The sequence below is a fragment of the Rutidosis leptorrhynchoides genome, chromosome 3 (genome assembly GCF_046630445.1).
Source record: "Rutidosis leptorrhynchoides isolate AG116_Rl617_1_P2 chromosome 3, CSIRO_AGI_Rlap_v1, whole genome shotgun sequence".
Lineage (NCBI taxonomy): Eukaryota > Viridiplantae > Streptophyta > Magnoliopsida > Asterales > Asteraceae > Rutidosis > Rutidosis leptorrhynchoides.
The window spans coordinates 579,967,953-579,984,486 of record NC_092335.1 but is presented as its reverse complement, the minus strand read 5'-3'; the positions used below and the strand labels follow the sequence as shown (position 1 = coordinate 579,984,486).

Below are 16,534 nucleotides of genomic sequence, written 5' to 3'. Positions count from 1 at the left end.
TATCAGATACGCTAAGATACGAATTTTGTCTATACACTATTCATGCAATCAATGCAGTAAGATGTGTCTAGACTAGGAATGATAAGCAGGTAATTTCCTAAGGATGATAAGTAGATGATTTCCGACACGAAATGATAAGCAAAACTTTTGACATGCAGACACGGTCGAAGTCCAGACTCACTAATGCATCTAAACAACTATCAGTTAGACACACTAATGCAAGACCTGGTTCGCTAAGACCACCGCTCTGATACCACATGAAGCGACACGTCCTAATCCATAAGGGCAAATACAATAACATATGATTACATCTCGAGGTATTTGACCTCTATACGATACATTTTACAAAACATTGCATTCGTTTTTAAAAGACAAACTTTCATCACATCGAAAGTTGATGGCATGCATACTATTTCATAATATATCCAACAATAAATAACCTAATAATATTCTTGATGAACTCGATGACTCGAATGCAACGTCTTTTGAAATATGTCATGAATGACTCCAAGTAATATCTCTAAAATGAGTAAATGCACAGCGGAAGATTTCTTTCATACCTGAGAATAAACATGCTTTCAAGTGTCAACCAAAAGGTTGGTGAGTTCATTAGTTTATCATAATCAATCATTTCCATAATTTTAATAGACCACAAGATTTCATTTTTCATAAACATCATTCTCATATCAGGCATTTCGCAAACTGCATAGAGATAAAAAAAATCATTCATATGGATTGAACACCAGGTAATCGACCTTAACAAGATGCATATAGAATATCCCCATCATTCCGGGACAACTTCGGACATGATAAATTCGCCATCATTCCGGGACAACTTCGGACATGATAAATTCGCCATCATTCTGGGACAACTTCGGACATGATAAATTCGCCATCATTCCGGGACAATTTCGGACATGATAAATTCGAAGTACTAAAGCATCCGGTACTTTGGATGGGGCTTGTTGGGCCCAATAGATCTATCTTTAGGATTCGCGTCAATTAGGGTGTCCGTTCCCTAATTCTTAGATTACTAGACTAAAAAGGGGCATATTCGATTTCAATAATCCAACCATAGAATGTAGTTTCGATTACTTGTGTCTATTTCGTAAAACATTTATAAAAGCAGCGCATGTATTCTCAGTCCCAAAAATATATATTGCAAAAGCATTTAAAAAGGGAGTAAATGAAACTCACAATACTGTATTTTATAGTAAAAATACATATGACGACATTGAACAATGCAAGGTTGGCCTCGGATTCACGAACCAATATTAATTATATATATATATATATATATATATATATATATATATATATATATATATATATATATATTAACACATATAAACGTAGTCAAATAGTTTCATCTATTAATTATATAATATTTATATTTTTAGTGTTGTAGTTATATAACTAAATTCTAATTAAAATATATATATTTTATTTATATATTATATCTTCAGTTATATGTTATATATATTTATTTTGTGAAATAATTAATAGTTGAACATATAATTATTAATATAAGTATATAATATTTATTTCTTATATAAAAATAATACTAATTATGATAAAATTATGATAATTCTAATAATAATAAAAAATGATAATTTTAATATTAACGATAAAAATAATAATGATAATATTAGTAATGATAATAATAATGATAGTCTTTAATAATAATAATATTAATAATGATAATTTTAATAATGATAAATTTAATAATACTAATAATAATAAAATGATAGTTTTTATAAAAATGATAATTTTAATAATTTTAATTATAATGATACTTTTAATAAAACTGATAATTATAATAATAATAATAATAATTCTAATAATAATAATAATAATAATAATAATAATAATAATAATAATAATAATAATAATAATAATAATAATAATAATAATACTACTACTACTACTACTACTACTACTACTACTACTACTACTACTACTACTACTACTACTACTACTACTACTACTACTACTACTACTACTACTACCTTAATAGGAAAAGCTTCAAAAATAAACTGCCTTGGCCCAGGCTTGAACCCAAGACCTCACAGTTAAACTCAATACCCTCAACCATGGAACTGCTCAACACATTCTGTTATATTCCCAGATTAAATCTTTATAACTAATTTATCTGTCTGCTTTTCTTCTTAACACTACTGCATCCTTAACAACCATTCTATTCGACCCAAAATGAAACTGAAAACACTGCAGTCCTTTATACTACAGGCGTGGCCCAACAATCTCATAAATATGAAGCCCAATGAGTAGTTCATATGTTATCGGCCCATCTTGATAGGTTTTAATCGATTGAGCAGCGAAGAATATAATAACAAATAATACCATACCATTATTATATCAAGTGGGGTTATCCCTTTGTGGTTTGTTGACCATAAAGGAAAATCACTCAACAACAACATCTTTTGCATGCCTCCTTTTATTATTTATACGTCAAGACTTGTTAATTTGTTCGACAAGAAAAAAAAATTTATGGTTTAACAGCAGGATCGAACAAGAACGTATAGCAGTAAGGTGAGTAGTAGCAATCGAATAAAAATATAAAGGCATGAGTAGTTTAGCGAACATCAAGGTTGTTTGGTGATCAAAAGGAAAACAGAAACAACGAAAATAAATGGGTGTTGTAAGTGTTGATTTGTGTTGATCATGTGCAAACAGAAAAACAATCGTAGTAGTTATACAGCGGCAGTTGTTAACAGAATTTGAAGTGAAGGAGAGAAAGAGAAGTGATTTTCGTGGGTGTTGGTTTGGGTTTGACGGTGTATGGTGTACGAGTGTGGTGTTTGTGGGTGTTGATTGAATCGAATAAGGTAAGGGAGAGATAGGAAGAGGTGGTGATGTAAATGTGGTGATTGTTCAGTCCATAGCAGGTGCACGAAAACCGTAATGAAAATATACTGGGTTTCGGTTACCAGAATTTAAAGAGAGAGTGATATTGAGGTGGTGATGGAGGTTATGTGGTGGAAGGTGGCTGTGAATTGACCGGTGATCAAGCGAAGGTGATGATGGTGTGTGCGGGAGAACCTGAAGTGGTTTTAGATAGTGGAGATGATGGCTGTGGGTAGAGAACATGGTGGTGGTGATTCGATCTAAACAAAAAAAATGGATATGGGTTTGTTAGTAAAAGATGATGGTGATGTTCATAGGATGATGGTGGTTATAGGACAATAGCAGCCTTCGGTTTTGTAATAGAAATAGGAAATCAAATGGTAGATTATTTGGGTATTCTTGGGTAATTTCAAGCAGAAAGATAATAATAATGAGTTGCAGGTGGTTTTCGTTCTATTGTTAAATCGGAGGTGGTGGGAGGCGATGATCGAAGAAGATGAGTGAAGTGGTAATGTGGTGCATGGTTGTGATATGTATAGGTTTCACATATAACTGTATTTATATGTTTAAGTGTAAAGTGATTGAGTGGTGGATGTGGTTGTTCAAGGCACAAGTGTACTAGCCGTAATTAGTCATGATTATGATGATGGTTATGGTTCATTGACCATTAGTGGTGCTATGGTGGTGTGTCGATAGTTTGTAGAAACAAAGCTACAGAAATAAAAATATAAGAGATGACGGTTTGTGTATCCTTCTGAAACTCTTGATACACACACATATATATATATATATATATATATATATATATATATATATATATATATATATATATATATATATATATAAGATGTAACATATATATTATAATATTAATAGTAATTAATAATAATAATAAATTAACAACCTTTAACACGTGGGAGGATAGACTTTTAAACACAGTAATATAATTGAACTTCTCGTGACATATCATTGTACCTATCCTACCGACAGTTTTAACAGACTGCTAAATCGTACCCCGTTGTTAAATCAGTGGTGGATAAAAAGTTTTAGAAAAATCCCAAACTTTTAGATTAACTATATTTATTTACTTTGGTCATTATGGTATAAAATTCGATCCTTAATTTGTTTAATAAAAATTACATCAACTGTCCCTCTCATTTCTGGGTGAAATATAAAAAGTGTTAAAACTTAACAAATAGTTCCTAAATACATTTTTAATAAGCCTAAAATTTATAGAACTCATTTTTGTATCACCATTTATTTTAAAATTACATAAGTTTAAATTTAACTTGCTTAATCTCAATCGAAACATCAAACAAGTATTACAATCATTTAATATTTATATTTAATATACTCTATACATATATTTATATTTATTTTTATATGTATACACATTTATTAACAAATAATGGTTCGTGAATTGTCGAGACTGGTCGAAAGTCAATTGGATATATGAAACAGTTCATAACTCTTTAAGACTTCAACTTTACAGACTTTGCTTATCGTGTCGGAAACATATAAAGATTAAGTTTAAATTTGGTCGAAAATTTCCGGATCATCACAGTCAACCTAAGTCAAAGGTCACTAAGTCAGTATGTTGTCCCCAAAAGTTTAAAAGTGCATAAATTAAGTTTAAGTGTCATCATCATCATCATTCATAAAAGCTAAAGTAAGTTTCACAATAAGAGAGATCGAAACAATAGGATGACTTTGGACAGCTGTTACGACCTTTATACAAATTGAAAAGATGTGTAGTCAGTGGCTAAGGCTCCGTATGTGAGTCCTCTAACTGCTGACCAATTTTCAGAACCTAACTCGTCTTCGTTTGACCGTGGCGACGGTTTAAGTGCGAGTAGGTCAGAAATTTCAGCACAACGTTACAAAGGCGTAGTACTTTTCGGAAGGCTATAAATACTAAACCGTATATCGGATTTAGGTGAGTCTTAAACGAAAAGTCATCTACTCGAAATGAAATATCTGAAAATAAATTTTCCAGAAACCCAAAGTGTATGATTAGACCCTAAAAAAAGTAAACAAGTGCTCCGGTGAGATTCTTGGTGCTTGATGCTCATCACGGTTCTCATCCTTGATGCTTGTAGCTTCAAGTGTACAACTCATTGATGTGTTAGCATCACTTTGACCAAGATTCAACCATCAACACACAAAATGTCAAGACTAAGTAAGAATTCAACTCACTTAAGAGTTTTAGAAGGATGATGAACCAAGGTTACATCATATTCTTAGTCTTAACACAAACACAAATTCTATCTACAACAAAAGCTACAAACTTTCATTCAATCAAACAAACAAGACATAATTTTGATCAAACAAAGTAATGGAACCCTAAGCTAGAGAGCTTGGATCCTTTTCACAAAAGTTATGAGATTACAAAGCTAGAAAGCTTGAATCTTTTATGTTCTTGAAGATCTTGAAAGCATAAAGCTAGATCTTCAAGTTTCATGAAGACCATAAACACAAGTTTTGATCTTTATAACAAAATAAAGAGATCATAAGCTAGAAAGCTTAGATCTAACAAAAGTAATGAAGATTCAAAGCTAGAAAGCTTGAATCTTGATTATTCTTGAAGATCCTTGAAGCATGAAGCTAGATCTTCAAGTTACATGAAGACCACAAACACAAGTTTTGATCTTTACAATAAAATAAAGAGATTATAAACTATAAGATTTAGATCTAACAAAATAAGTGAAGATTCAAAGCTAGAAAGCTTGAATCTTCCATGTTCTTGAAGGATTCAAACCCAAGTTTGAATCTACAAGATATAACAAGATCAAAAAGCTAAAAAGCTTGATCCAAGTATGATGATGATGATGTCATGTATGAAAGAAGAAGAAGAAGAGAAATAAAACTTATAACTTACAATTTTTAGAGTAAGTAAGACTAGAGAGAAAATAAGAGAGCAAGTGTGTGTAAATTGTGAATGAGATCAAGTATGAAATGTGAGAAAATAGCTTGGTATTTATAGGAGATGAGGGTGGTGGGGAGGCCTCTTGGCCGTAGGTCATGGGGGGGACAAGGGGGACAACTTTTGCTTTTTGGTTAATGGTGGTCTAAAGTTGGTGCTTATGTTGGGATCCCATGCAACATTAGTGATAATGGTAAACAAAAATGCTAGTATGTTGGCTCTTGTAAATGGGCATTTGTCTTACATATAAATGGGTCATAATCCATTAATAAGTGGGCTAATTAAATAGTCCACTAGCTAGAGTAGGGTGGGCTAAAGTCCAACAAGGTAGAAAGTCCAACTAGACTAACAAGTGTGTTCAAGTAAATTACTAAGCGTAATTATGCATCCAAAAATCCAAGTAATTATTATTATAAAATAACAATTAGTATTACGTAGTCATAATATTCCGATTATGACCAAAGTTAAACGTGTACCAAGTACATAGCTCATTTCAACGTCAAGTGACACCAACGATCGTAAAAGCATTCGGGGATCAAGTTAAGTGATTAAACACTTAATAGCACGTTGTAAGACGTTAACCAAAGTAATTATCATGAAATAAGATCCCAGAGCATAAACTCGCTCAGTATGCACAAATACGCAGTTTAGTGAAAGTAATAAGCACAAAAGTATAAGTCGAAAAAGTCGGGTCGTTACAATTATTAATTGACAAACATGGCATTTCATATAAGGATTACATAATCATACAACATAGACCAACCATTATAGAAAACGGAAACAGACAATAGCAACATGCAACACACGCGCGCGCGCGCGCACACACACACACACACACACACACACACACACACACATATATATATATATATATATATATATATATATATATATATATATATATATATATATATATATATATATATATATAAATATAAAACCATGTATATACAAATAATCGCAAATTCAAAATAGAATCATGTCAATCATAGTGTAAACAAAACAAAAATAACATTAGAATATACCTTATGAGTGATAGTGAGAATGCCTTGTCGACACAGCGCTATAAACCAACTCTTAATATTGGATAATTAACAGATGTCGAACAAATGACAATGTGATATGCCACTAACGGACGGTTTTTATTTTGTGCGGTGTCGTTAGGTCGCACGATGTTCGATTCGGTAGCACACAGCGTCTTCGTTTATTTTTATTTTGCGGGGCCTAAATTTACTTTACTTTCTAAGGTGTAGAAGGTGTAAGTTAACCTAGTGTTGAATTTTATGCTGATTAACGAATTGAAGATCAAGCAGATAATTGTATTTTAGTTAAATTACCTGGATAAAAGATAGTAGTTGATTTTAGCTAAAGGTCCTAAATGCAGAAAAAGTAAATAAAGTGGGAGGATATCCGGAGTATGCAGATCAAGGAAACGTTGACCAAGATATCAGTATTGGGTTAGGGAAAGGTAATTATGCTTATGTTAAGACTATGCTTAGATCGATGTTGATCTGGTTGGATGAGCCAATTACACAGACCTACTTATCTCTGAACTCTCAGAGTTCTCTTTGAGCAGTGAGAAGTATGTCACTTGGTCGTATAACTGAAGTGTAACAATACCCCGGAGGTTATCCTCGGTAGAGTACTAGGTTTATTAGTGAGTTAAGCTCTAATCCTAACCCTCGTTATCAACTTAGATAACTGAATAACAACATGCCGTGTTGATTGAACACTGATCACAAACGGAAGGAGTCCGTCAGTTTAAGTTGGCAAAACCTTAAATGAAAACTAACAACCATTACATCATACTAATGAGATCACAACAAATCAAACATTATACAGCATTACAGTTAATATACTATTAGTAAAGCAGATAGAAACCTAATAAGTACCTAAACAGTTGATATGACTAAGACCTAGGGCAACAATCAGACAAGAACATGCAATAGGTGTAGTGACCCGAACTTTTTCATGTTTATATATATATATTAAATGAAATTGTTATTTACATGATTAAGTGTTTCCAACATATTAAGCAATCAAACTTGTTAAGACTTGATTAATTGAAATAGGTTTCATATAGACAATTGACCACCCAAGTTGACCGGTGATTCACGAACGTTAAAACTTGTAAAAACTATATAATGACATATATATGGTTATATATATAGTTAACATGATATTATGATAAGTAAACATATCATTAAGTATATTAATAATGAACTACATATGTAAAAACAAGACTACTAACTTAATGATTTTGAAACGAGACATATATGTAACGATTATCGTTGTAACGACATTTAATGTATATATAATTAAGAGATATTCGTACATCATAATATCATGATAGTATAATAATTTAAAATCTCATTTGATATTATAAACATTGGGTTAACAACATTTAACAAGATCGTTAACCTAAAGGTTTCAAAACAACACTTACATGTAACGGCTAACGATGACTTAACGACTCAGTTAAAATGTATATACATGTAGTGTTTTAATATGTATTCATACACTTTTGAAAGACTTCAAGACACTTATAAAAATACTTCTATTTAACAAAAATGCTTACAATTACATCTTCGTTCAGTTTCATCAACAATTCTACTCGTATGCACCCGTATTCGTACTCGTACAATACACAGCTTTTAGATGTATGTACTATTGGTATATACACTCCAATGATTAGCTCTTATCAGCCCATGTGAGTCACCTAACACATGTGGGAACCATCATTTGGCAACTAGAATGAAATATCTCATAAAATTACAAAAATATGAGTAATCATTCATGACTTATTTACATGAAAATAAAATTACATATCCTTTATATCTAATCCATACACCAACGACCAAAAACACCTACAAACACTTTCATTCTTCAATTTTATTCATCTAATTGATCTCTCTCAAGTTCTATCTTCAAGTTCTAAGTGTTCTTCATAAATTCTACAAGTTCTAGTTTCATAAAATCAAGAATACTTCCAAGTTTGCTAGCTTACTTCCAATCTTGTAGAGTGATCATCCAACCTCAAGAAATCTTTCTTATTTACAGTAATATATCTTTCTAATACAAGGTAATACTCATATTCAAACTTTGATTCAATTTCTATAACTATAACAATCTTATTTCGAGTGAAAATCTTACTTGAACTGTTTTCGTGTCATGATTCTGCTTCAAGAACTTTCAAGCCATCCAAGGATCCTTTGAAGCTAGATCTATTTTTCTCATTTCCAGTAGCTTTATCCAGAAAACTTAAGGTAGTAATTATGTTCATAACATCATTCGATTCATACATATAAAGCTATCTTATTCGAAGGTTTAAACTTGTAATCACTAGAACATAGTTTAGTTAATTCTAAACTTGTTCGCAAACAAAAGTTAATCCTTCTAACTTGACTTTTAAAATCAACTAAACACATGTTCTATATCTATATGATATGCTAACTTAATGATTTAAAACCTGGAAACACGAAAAACACCGTAAAACCGGATTTACGCCGTCGTAGTAACACCGCGGGCTGTTTTGGGTTAGTTAATTAAAAACTATGATAAACTTTGATTTAAAAGTTTTTCTTCTGGGAAAATGATTTTTCTTATGAACATGAAACTATATCCAAAAATCATGGTTAAACTCAAAGTGGAAGTATGTTTTCTAAAATGGTCATCTAGACGTCGTTCTTTCGACTGAAATGACTACCTTTACAAAAACAACTTGTAACTTATATTTCCGACTATAAAACTATACTTTTTATGTTTAGATTCATAAAATAAAGTTCAATATGAAACCATAGCAATTTGATTCACTCAAAACGGATTTAAAATGAAGAAGTTATGGGTAAAACAAGATTGGATAATTTTTCTTGTTGTAGCAACGTGGAAATTGGTAACAAATCTATATTAATCATATCCTAGCTAACTTATATGGTATTATACATGTATTCTAATATATTATGTAATCTTAGGTTAGCATAGACACTTATGCAAATGTTTTGACATATCATATCGACCCATGTGTATATATTATTTGGAACAACCATAGACACTCTATATGCAGTAATGTGGGAGTTAGCTATACAGGGTTGAGGTTGATTCCAAAAATATATATACTTTGAGTTGTGATCTAGCCTGAGACGTGTATACACTGGGTCATGGATTGATTCAAGATAATATATATCAATTTTTTTCTGTACATCTAACGTTGGACAACTAGTTGTAGGTTACTAACGAGGACAGCTGACTTAATAAACTTAAAACATCAAAATGTATTAAAAGTGTTGTAAATATATTTTGAATATACTTTGATATATATGTACATATTTGTTATAGGTTCGTGAATCGACCAGTGGCCAAGTCTTACTTCCCGACGAAGTAAAAATATGTGAAAGTGAGTTATAGTCCTACTTTTAAAATCTAATATTTTTGGGATGAGAATACATGCAGGTTTTATAAATGATTTACAAAATAGACACAAGTACGTGAAACTACATTCTATGGTTGAATTATCGAAATCGAATATGCCCCTTTTTATTAAGTCTGGTAATCTAAGAATTAGGGAACAGACACCCTAATTGACGCGAATCCTAAAGATAGATCTATTGGGCCTAACAAACCCCATCCAAAGTACCGGATGCTTTAGTACTTCGAAATTTATATCATATCCGAAGGGTGTCCCAGAATGATGGGGATATTCTTATATATGCATCTTGTTAATGTCGGTTACCAGGTGTTCACCATATGAATGATTTTTATCTCTATGTATGGGATGTATATTGAAATATGAAATCTTGTGGTCTATTGTTACGATTTGATATATATAGGTTAAACCTATAACTCACCAACATTTTTTTTGACGTTTAAAGCATGTTTATTCTCAGGTGAATATTTAGAACTTCCGCTGTTGCATACTAAAATAAGGACAAGATTTGGAGTCCATGTTTGTATGATATTATGTAAAAACTGCATTCAAGAAACATATGTCGATGTAATATATTTCTATTGTAAACCAATATGTAATGGTCGTGTGTAAATAGTATATTTTAGCTTATCATTATTTCATAATCTACGTAATGCTTTTGAAACCTTTATTGATAAAATAAAGGTTATGGTTGTTTTAATAATGAATGCAGTCTTTGAAAAACGTCTCATATAGAGGTCAAAACCTCGCAACGAAATCAATTAATATGGAACGTTTATAATCAATATGAACGGGACATTTTAATAGGCTTAGGTCATATAGTAGAGGCACTAACTAGATCTTAACAGCTCCTAAGAGGTCTCTTCAGAATAGTCAATAGGCATACTAGGTCATTCATGTCTCAATTCCTAGGTTTCGTGTCCTAAAGGTGCATTAGATGCCTCTCGGGAACTCCGGCCATATACCGAGTTCATAGAATCTTCAGATACAGTATAACCAGGGGTCTTAATCCTATGAAGTAGCTAATTTCACATAGGTGGACAAGTCCTAATCACAACCTAAGTTGGTCAATCCTTAAGATGCTAGCATACAAATCTATCAGACTCCCTAATTCAGTATTATAACAGTAATTGTACTATATCAACATAATTACGCTAACCCAAACTTCTATCATGGCAACATACAGATAAATTAAGCTATCATGGCAATATCGGAACGCATTATTAAACATAAAAGATAAGAATACATGTTTAATACAAAAGACAAGCGTTTCGGATAAGAACCTGAAAAAGCCGAACTAATCTGCCCGGGATCGCAGGGACTCGCCGGGATATCCTCCGAAAAATAAAAGCTAAGCTAACTACTACTAAAAACTACCTAAAATATTGAAAATATAAATTGTATTGCAAGTTGAGTGTGTCTTGGAATGAATGGAGAAAGCCCCTTTAAATAGACTTGAAATTCTGCCAAATACGCCTGGCAGGCCGTTTGACAGGCCGTATTTGGCAGGCCGTATTCTTGGCAAGCCGTTTGGTGGCTCGTATGGTGGCACGTAGCTGGCAGGCCATTTCCATAGTGGCAGGCCGTATGGCAGGCCATATGGCAGGCCGTATTCTTGCTGATCAGGGCTTGATTTACTGGATCGTAACTTGATTTCTTGTCTTCACCGTTTTCGCTCTAGAATCTTCGTTTTAGCTCCGTTTTACTTGATTCTTTTTGCATTGCCTTTGTAATTACTTAATCTACAAAATCAACCAAAAAAGCGATAATTTTGCCGACAAAGTTTTAATCTTTATTGTTTTAGGGCCTGATTTAGGGGGTAAAAACGTGACTTTTTGCCCGATATCACAATGCCACCAACATTTACACTTATAAAGGATAAAATAATATCAAACATATTGAAACAAACCGTAAATACATCATATGTTAGAGTGAAGCCATAAGAAGTCAATTACCATAATTGGTAATTAGACTTTGGGATCAAAAAAGTACTTTTCATCATTTCCCTTTATTGATGAGTCACAACAAACATCCACGGCAATGGTTCCAAGCATCAGAATATTTCCTCATTTGTTAAGGGGGTTCCAAAAGATGTATTGGAATCATCCCACATTTAAAATTAGCCGTTATTAGCATTTGTGTATAAACCACTTCAGATTGTAAAAACTACGTACCAATTCAAGTATACGAAAAAACACAAACTGGTCAATACAAATTACAATTACAGTCTTTAATTCTTGAAAATTATCTTGGTATCAGAGCTAACGGTGTCGATCTAAGGATCAATACAACCGTTGACGGTAACTCAAAAATACAGAAGCAGGAAGAAAGCTTCATGAATATTGCTGCGATGTCAAGTAATGACGGTAGCAAAATTAAAACCATCCTTGAGAATAGTTACCTGGGTGTTCTCTGTCAACCATCAAAACAGAAACCATCAGCTCCCATCATCAAAATAGAACCCATCTTTGCAACCGACCATCAAGCACAAGAACAACTAACGTGTGTACACTGTGGTATGTTCAATCATACTATAATTCAGTGTTTCAAGTTGATTGGCTATCCCGAAGGGTGGAGCAATAGGAAACATGGTAGAGCAATGAACAAAAGAGCAACAATAGTAACGGCGGCCGGCAGCAACCTTCCGGCTACCCACAACGGCACCGATAGAGGTAAATCTTTACCTTCGAATCTCTGTTCTTTGCAAAATTTGACCAAATGGGTGAAAAGGAAAATGAAAAATTCCTCAAACCCTAGATTGAAACAAACGATTGAAGTAACAAGGGAAAAACCTAATCACCATCAATCGAAAAAGTAAAGGAACCATAATCGGTTTCATTGTTTGCAAAACGTTGAAGAGACTGTTGAATATACGGATATAGCTGGTGTTGAACAGGACCCACGAAAAGGGACGGGTATTGAAAAGGTCCCAAGGAAAGAGATAAGGATCTCAAATTTTCCAAAACGTAAATTAAATATGCAGATTTTTAAAAATCCGGTATTGAAACCGACCCGTATAATGTTGTTTTTTAATCAAACCCAAGCCCAAACTGTTTTTAAGTTTCAAAAAGAATCTAAATGGGCCCAAGATTTCAGTAAATTTAACAAAGAAAGTATTAAGGCCCAGATTACAAACCATGAAATGGAACCAGCCCATAACTCTATTATTTTAGAAAATAAATATTTAAGTAGCCCGTGTATTATCGGAAAAGCTAACGTGATTTCAAACAACGTAAAGAATAACGAATGGATTTTTAATTGTGGTGCTACTCACACCATGACTTTTGAAAAATCAGATTTTTGTTCCAAATCAAAACCTCGGGTTAATAATATTCAAACGGCTAACGGGGGCATTGTACAAGTAGAAGGGGAGGGAAAATCGAGATTACTCCGACTATGAAATTATCCAATTGTTTATATATTCCTACCCTGTCTCACAAATTATTATCCGTTAGTCACATTACAAAAGAATTAAATTGTTCCGTTTTATTACACCCCACTTTCTGTATCCTCCAAGATATCAGGACTGGGGTGATTTTTGAGTGTAGTACCGAACGGGGCGGGTTGTACTATGTGAACTAAATAGCCCAACAAGGTATCGTGACACTTGCTCACAGAACACCTACGAGGAAAGCTTGGTTATGGCATAGGAGGTTGGGTCACCCATCTGTCAGATACTTACATGCTTTATTCCCAAATATGTTTCTATCAAATGTTACTTTAAATTATGAAACTTGCATTTTGACTAAAATCCAACGAAGTACTTTTGAACCTAGTAATACAAGGAAAGATGTACATTTTTCTTTAATCCATTCGGATGTTTGGGGTCCTGCACCGGTTAATAGGGGAAAGAATTTTCGATACTTTGTCTTATTCATTGATGACCATTCACGTATGACATGGATTTATTTTTTGACTCACAATTATGAAGTGTTTGAAAAGTTTTTCAATTTTTGTAAAATGATACAAACTCAATTTAACAAAAATATACAAATTTTGAGATCCGATAATGGGGGAGAGTTCGTCAATACTTCAATGAAACAATTTTGTGAAGATAAAGGAATTATTCACCAAACATCTTGTGCTCATACTCCCGAACAAAACGGAGTACCCGAATGAAAAAAGCGTCTACTTTTAGAAATGACAAGAGCTTTATTAATTGAATTCAAGGTTCCGAAAAGTTTTTGGCCCGAAGCCCTTGCTTCCGCTACCTATCTTATCAACCGTTTACCTACTAAGGTTTTGGGCACAAAAATCCCTAAAGATACGCTTTCCCAATCCCGTACCCTTCCGACTTCATTTAGCATTGAACCTCGAATTTTTGGGTGCTCGGTCTTCATCCATATTCCATAACATGAGCGTACCACACTAGATACATGTGAGGAAAAATGTGTCATCGTTGGCTATGGAATAAACCAAAATGGATATCGGTGTTATAGTCCCAAAAGACGTCATGTTTTTACCACAATGAACTGTGATTTTGTTGAAACTGAATATTTTTACAATAATACCCAACTCACGAGTGAGGGGGAGAATGAAAGTAATGACACTCTCAGCTGGATGACATGGGTTCCACCTCAAATACCTCAAACATAAAACCCTGAACCACCTCAAACACAAGAGCCCGAGCCAACACAGAACCCCGAACATATACAAACTCCAACACTAAACCTCGAGCCAACACAAGACCATGAACCCACAGAAACTATCCCACCAAACCATGAGAGTATTGAAACCTCCTCGAACGATGAACATCAAACCCATGAGGAAAAAATGACACAAATTCTGATGAAACCACCCAACGATATGTCCTACCTCAAAGAGTCAATAGAGGTGTCCCACCTAAACGATACTCACCAGAAAAAGAAGCGCAAAGATCCATATATCCGATGACTAATATAGCATAAGGAAATCTATCAAAAGAAGCACAACAATTTAATTCTGTAGTTTACTCTGAAAGTTTTCCAAGTTCTGTTGAACAAGCTTTAAAATCAAAACATTGAAAAACGGCAATGGAAGTCGAAATGAAAGCTTTAAACGTTAATGACATATGGGAAAAATGTATCATGCCTCAAGGAAAGAAACCAATAGGAAGTCAATGGGTATTTACCGTAAAGTACAAACCAGATGGGACTATTGAAAGATATAAAGCTCGATTGGTTGCTAAAGGGTATACACAGACCTATGGGATAGATTATTCCGAGACTTTCTCACCAGTTGCAAAGATTGATACCATCAGGGCACTCTTCTCAGTCGCTGCAAATGAAGAATGACCACTTCACCAATTTGATGTGAAGAATGCCTTTCTACATGGCGAACTAAAAGAAGAAGTATACATGGAAACTCCTCCAAGATTCTTCGGAAACTTCAAAAATGAGGAAGTTTGTCGACTTAAAAAATCTTTATATGGGCTAAAACAATCTCCACGGGCTTGGTTTGGGAGATTTACATTATTTATGAAAAAATGTGATATCAAACAAAGTAACCCTGACCACACTCTATTTTTTAAACGAAAAGGAAATTTAATTACATGTTTAATCATTTATGTTGATGATATGATAATAATAGGAAATGACAAAGAGGGGATTTCTAACTTAAAAATAAACCTATTTAAAGAGTTTGAAATAAAAGATTTGGGCAGACTCAAATACTTCTTAGGGATTGAAGTATTACGATCCCAACATGGAATATTTATCTGTTAAAAGAAATATATTCTTTATCTTCTTGCAGAAACAGGGATGATTGATTGTAAACCAGCTGAAACTCTAGTGATTCCAAATCAAAAGTTATTTATGGAAGATGATGCTGAACTAACTGATAAAGGGCAATACCAAAGGATAGTGGGAAAACTCACTTATCTTGCTCATACTCGACCAGATATAGCACATGCAGTCGGAGTTGTAAGCCAATTTATGCATCAGCCACAGGTTCATCATTTGGAAGCCGCATTGAGGATCATCCGATATCTAAAGAAGACACCAGGTCATGGAGTTGTATTAAAAAAGAATGGGCACCTTGAAGCACAAGTTTATACGGATGCAAGTTGAGCGGGAGAAAAAGGAGATAGATGGTCAACTTCATGTTTCTTCATAATAGTTGGAGGAAACTTAGTTGTGTGGAGAAGTAAGAAACAAAAGGTCGTGTCCTTATCAAGTGCTGAATCAAAATTTAGAGGGAACGTAAAAGGAGTGGTGGAAGTATTATGGATTTGAAAACTCTTGACAGAAATATTATTCCCTCCAAAAGAAGCTATTCAAATCTTATGCGACAATGAAGCAACCATTGCCATTTCAGAAAATCCAGTTCAACACGATCGAATGAAA

The 16,534-nt window shown here is 33.3% G+C and overlaps 1 protein-coding gene across 1 annotated transcript; it reads left to right on the top strand.

Moving 5' to 3' along the window:
• The first annotated feature begins 15,667 nt into the window (after window positions 1-15,667).
• LOC139902131 (uncharacterized mitochondrial protein AtMg00810-like) lies at window positions 15,668-16,258 on the top strand. The gene is made up of 2 exons (XM_071884784.1): window positions 15,668-15,692; window positions 15,942-16,258. Exons 1-2 carry the CDS (start codon window positions 15,668-15,670, stop codon window positions 16,256-16,258), a joined length of 342 nt encoding a protein of 113 aa, XP_071740885.1.
• Window positions 16,259-16,534: the final 276 nt, after the last annotated feature.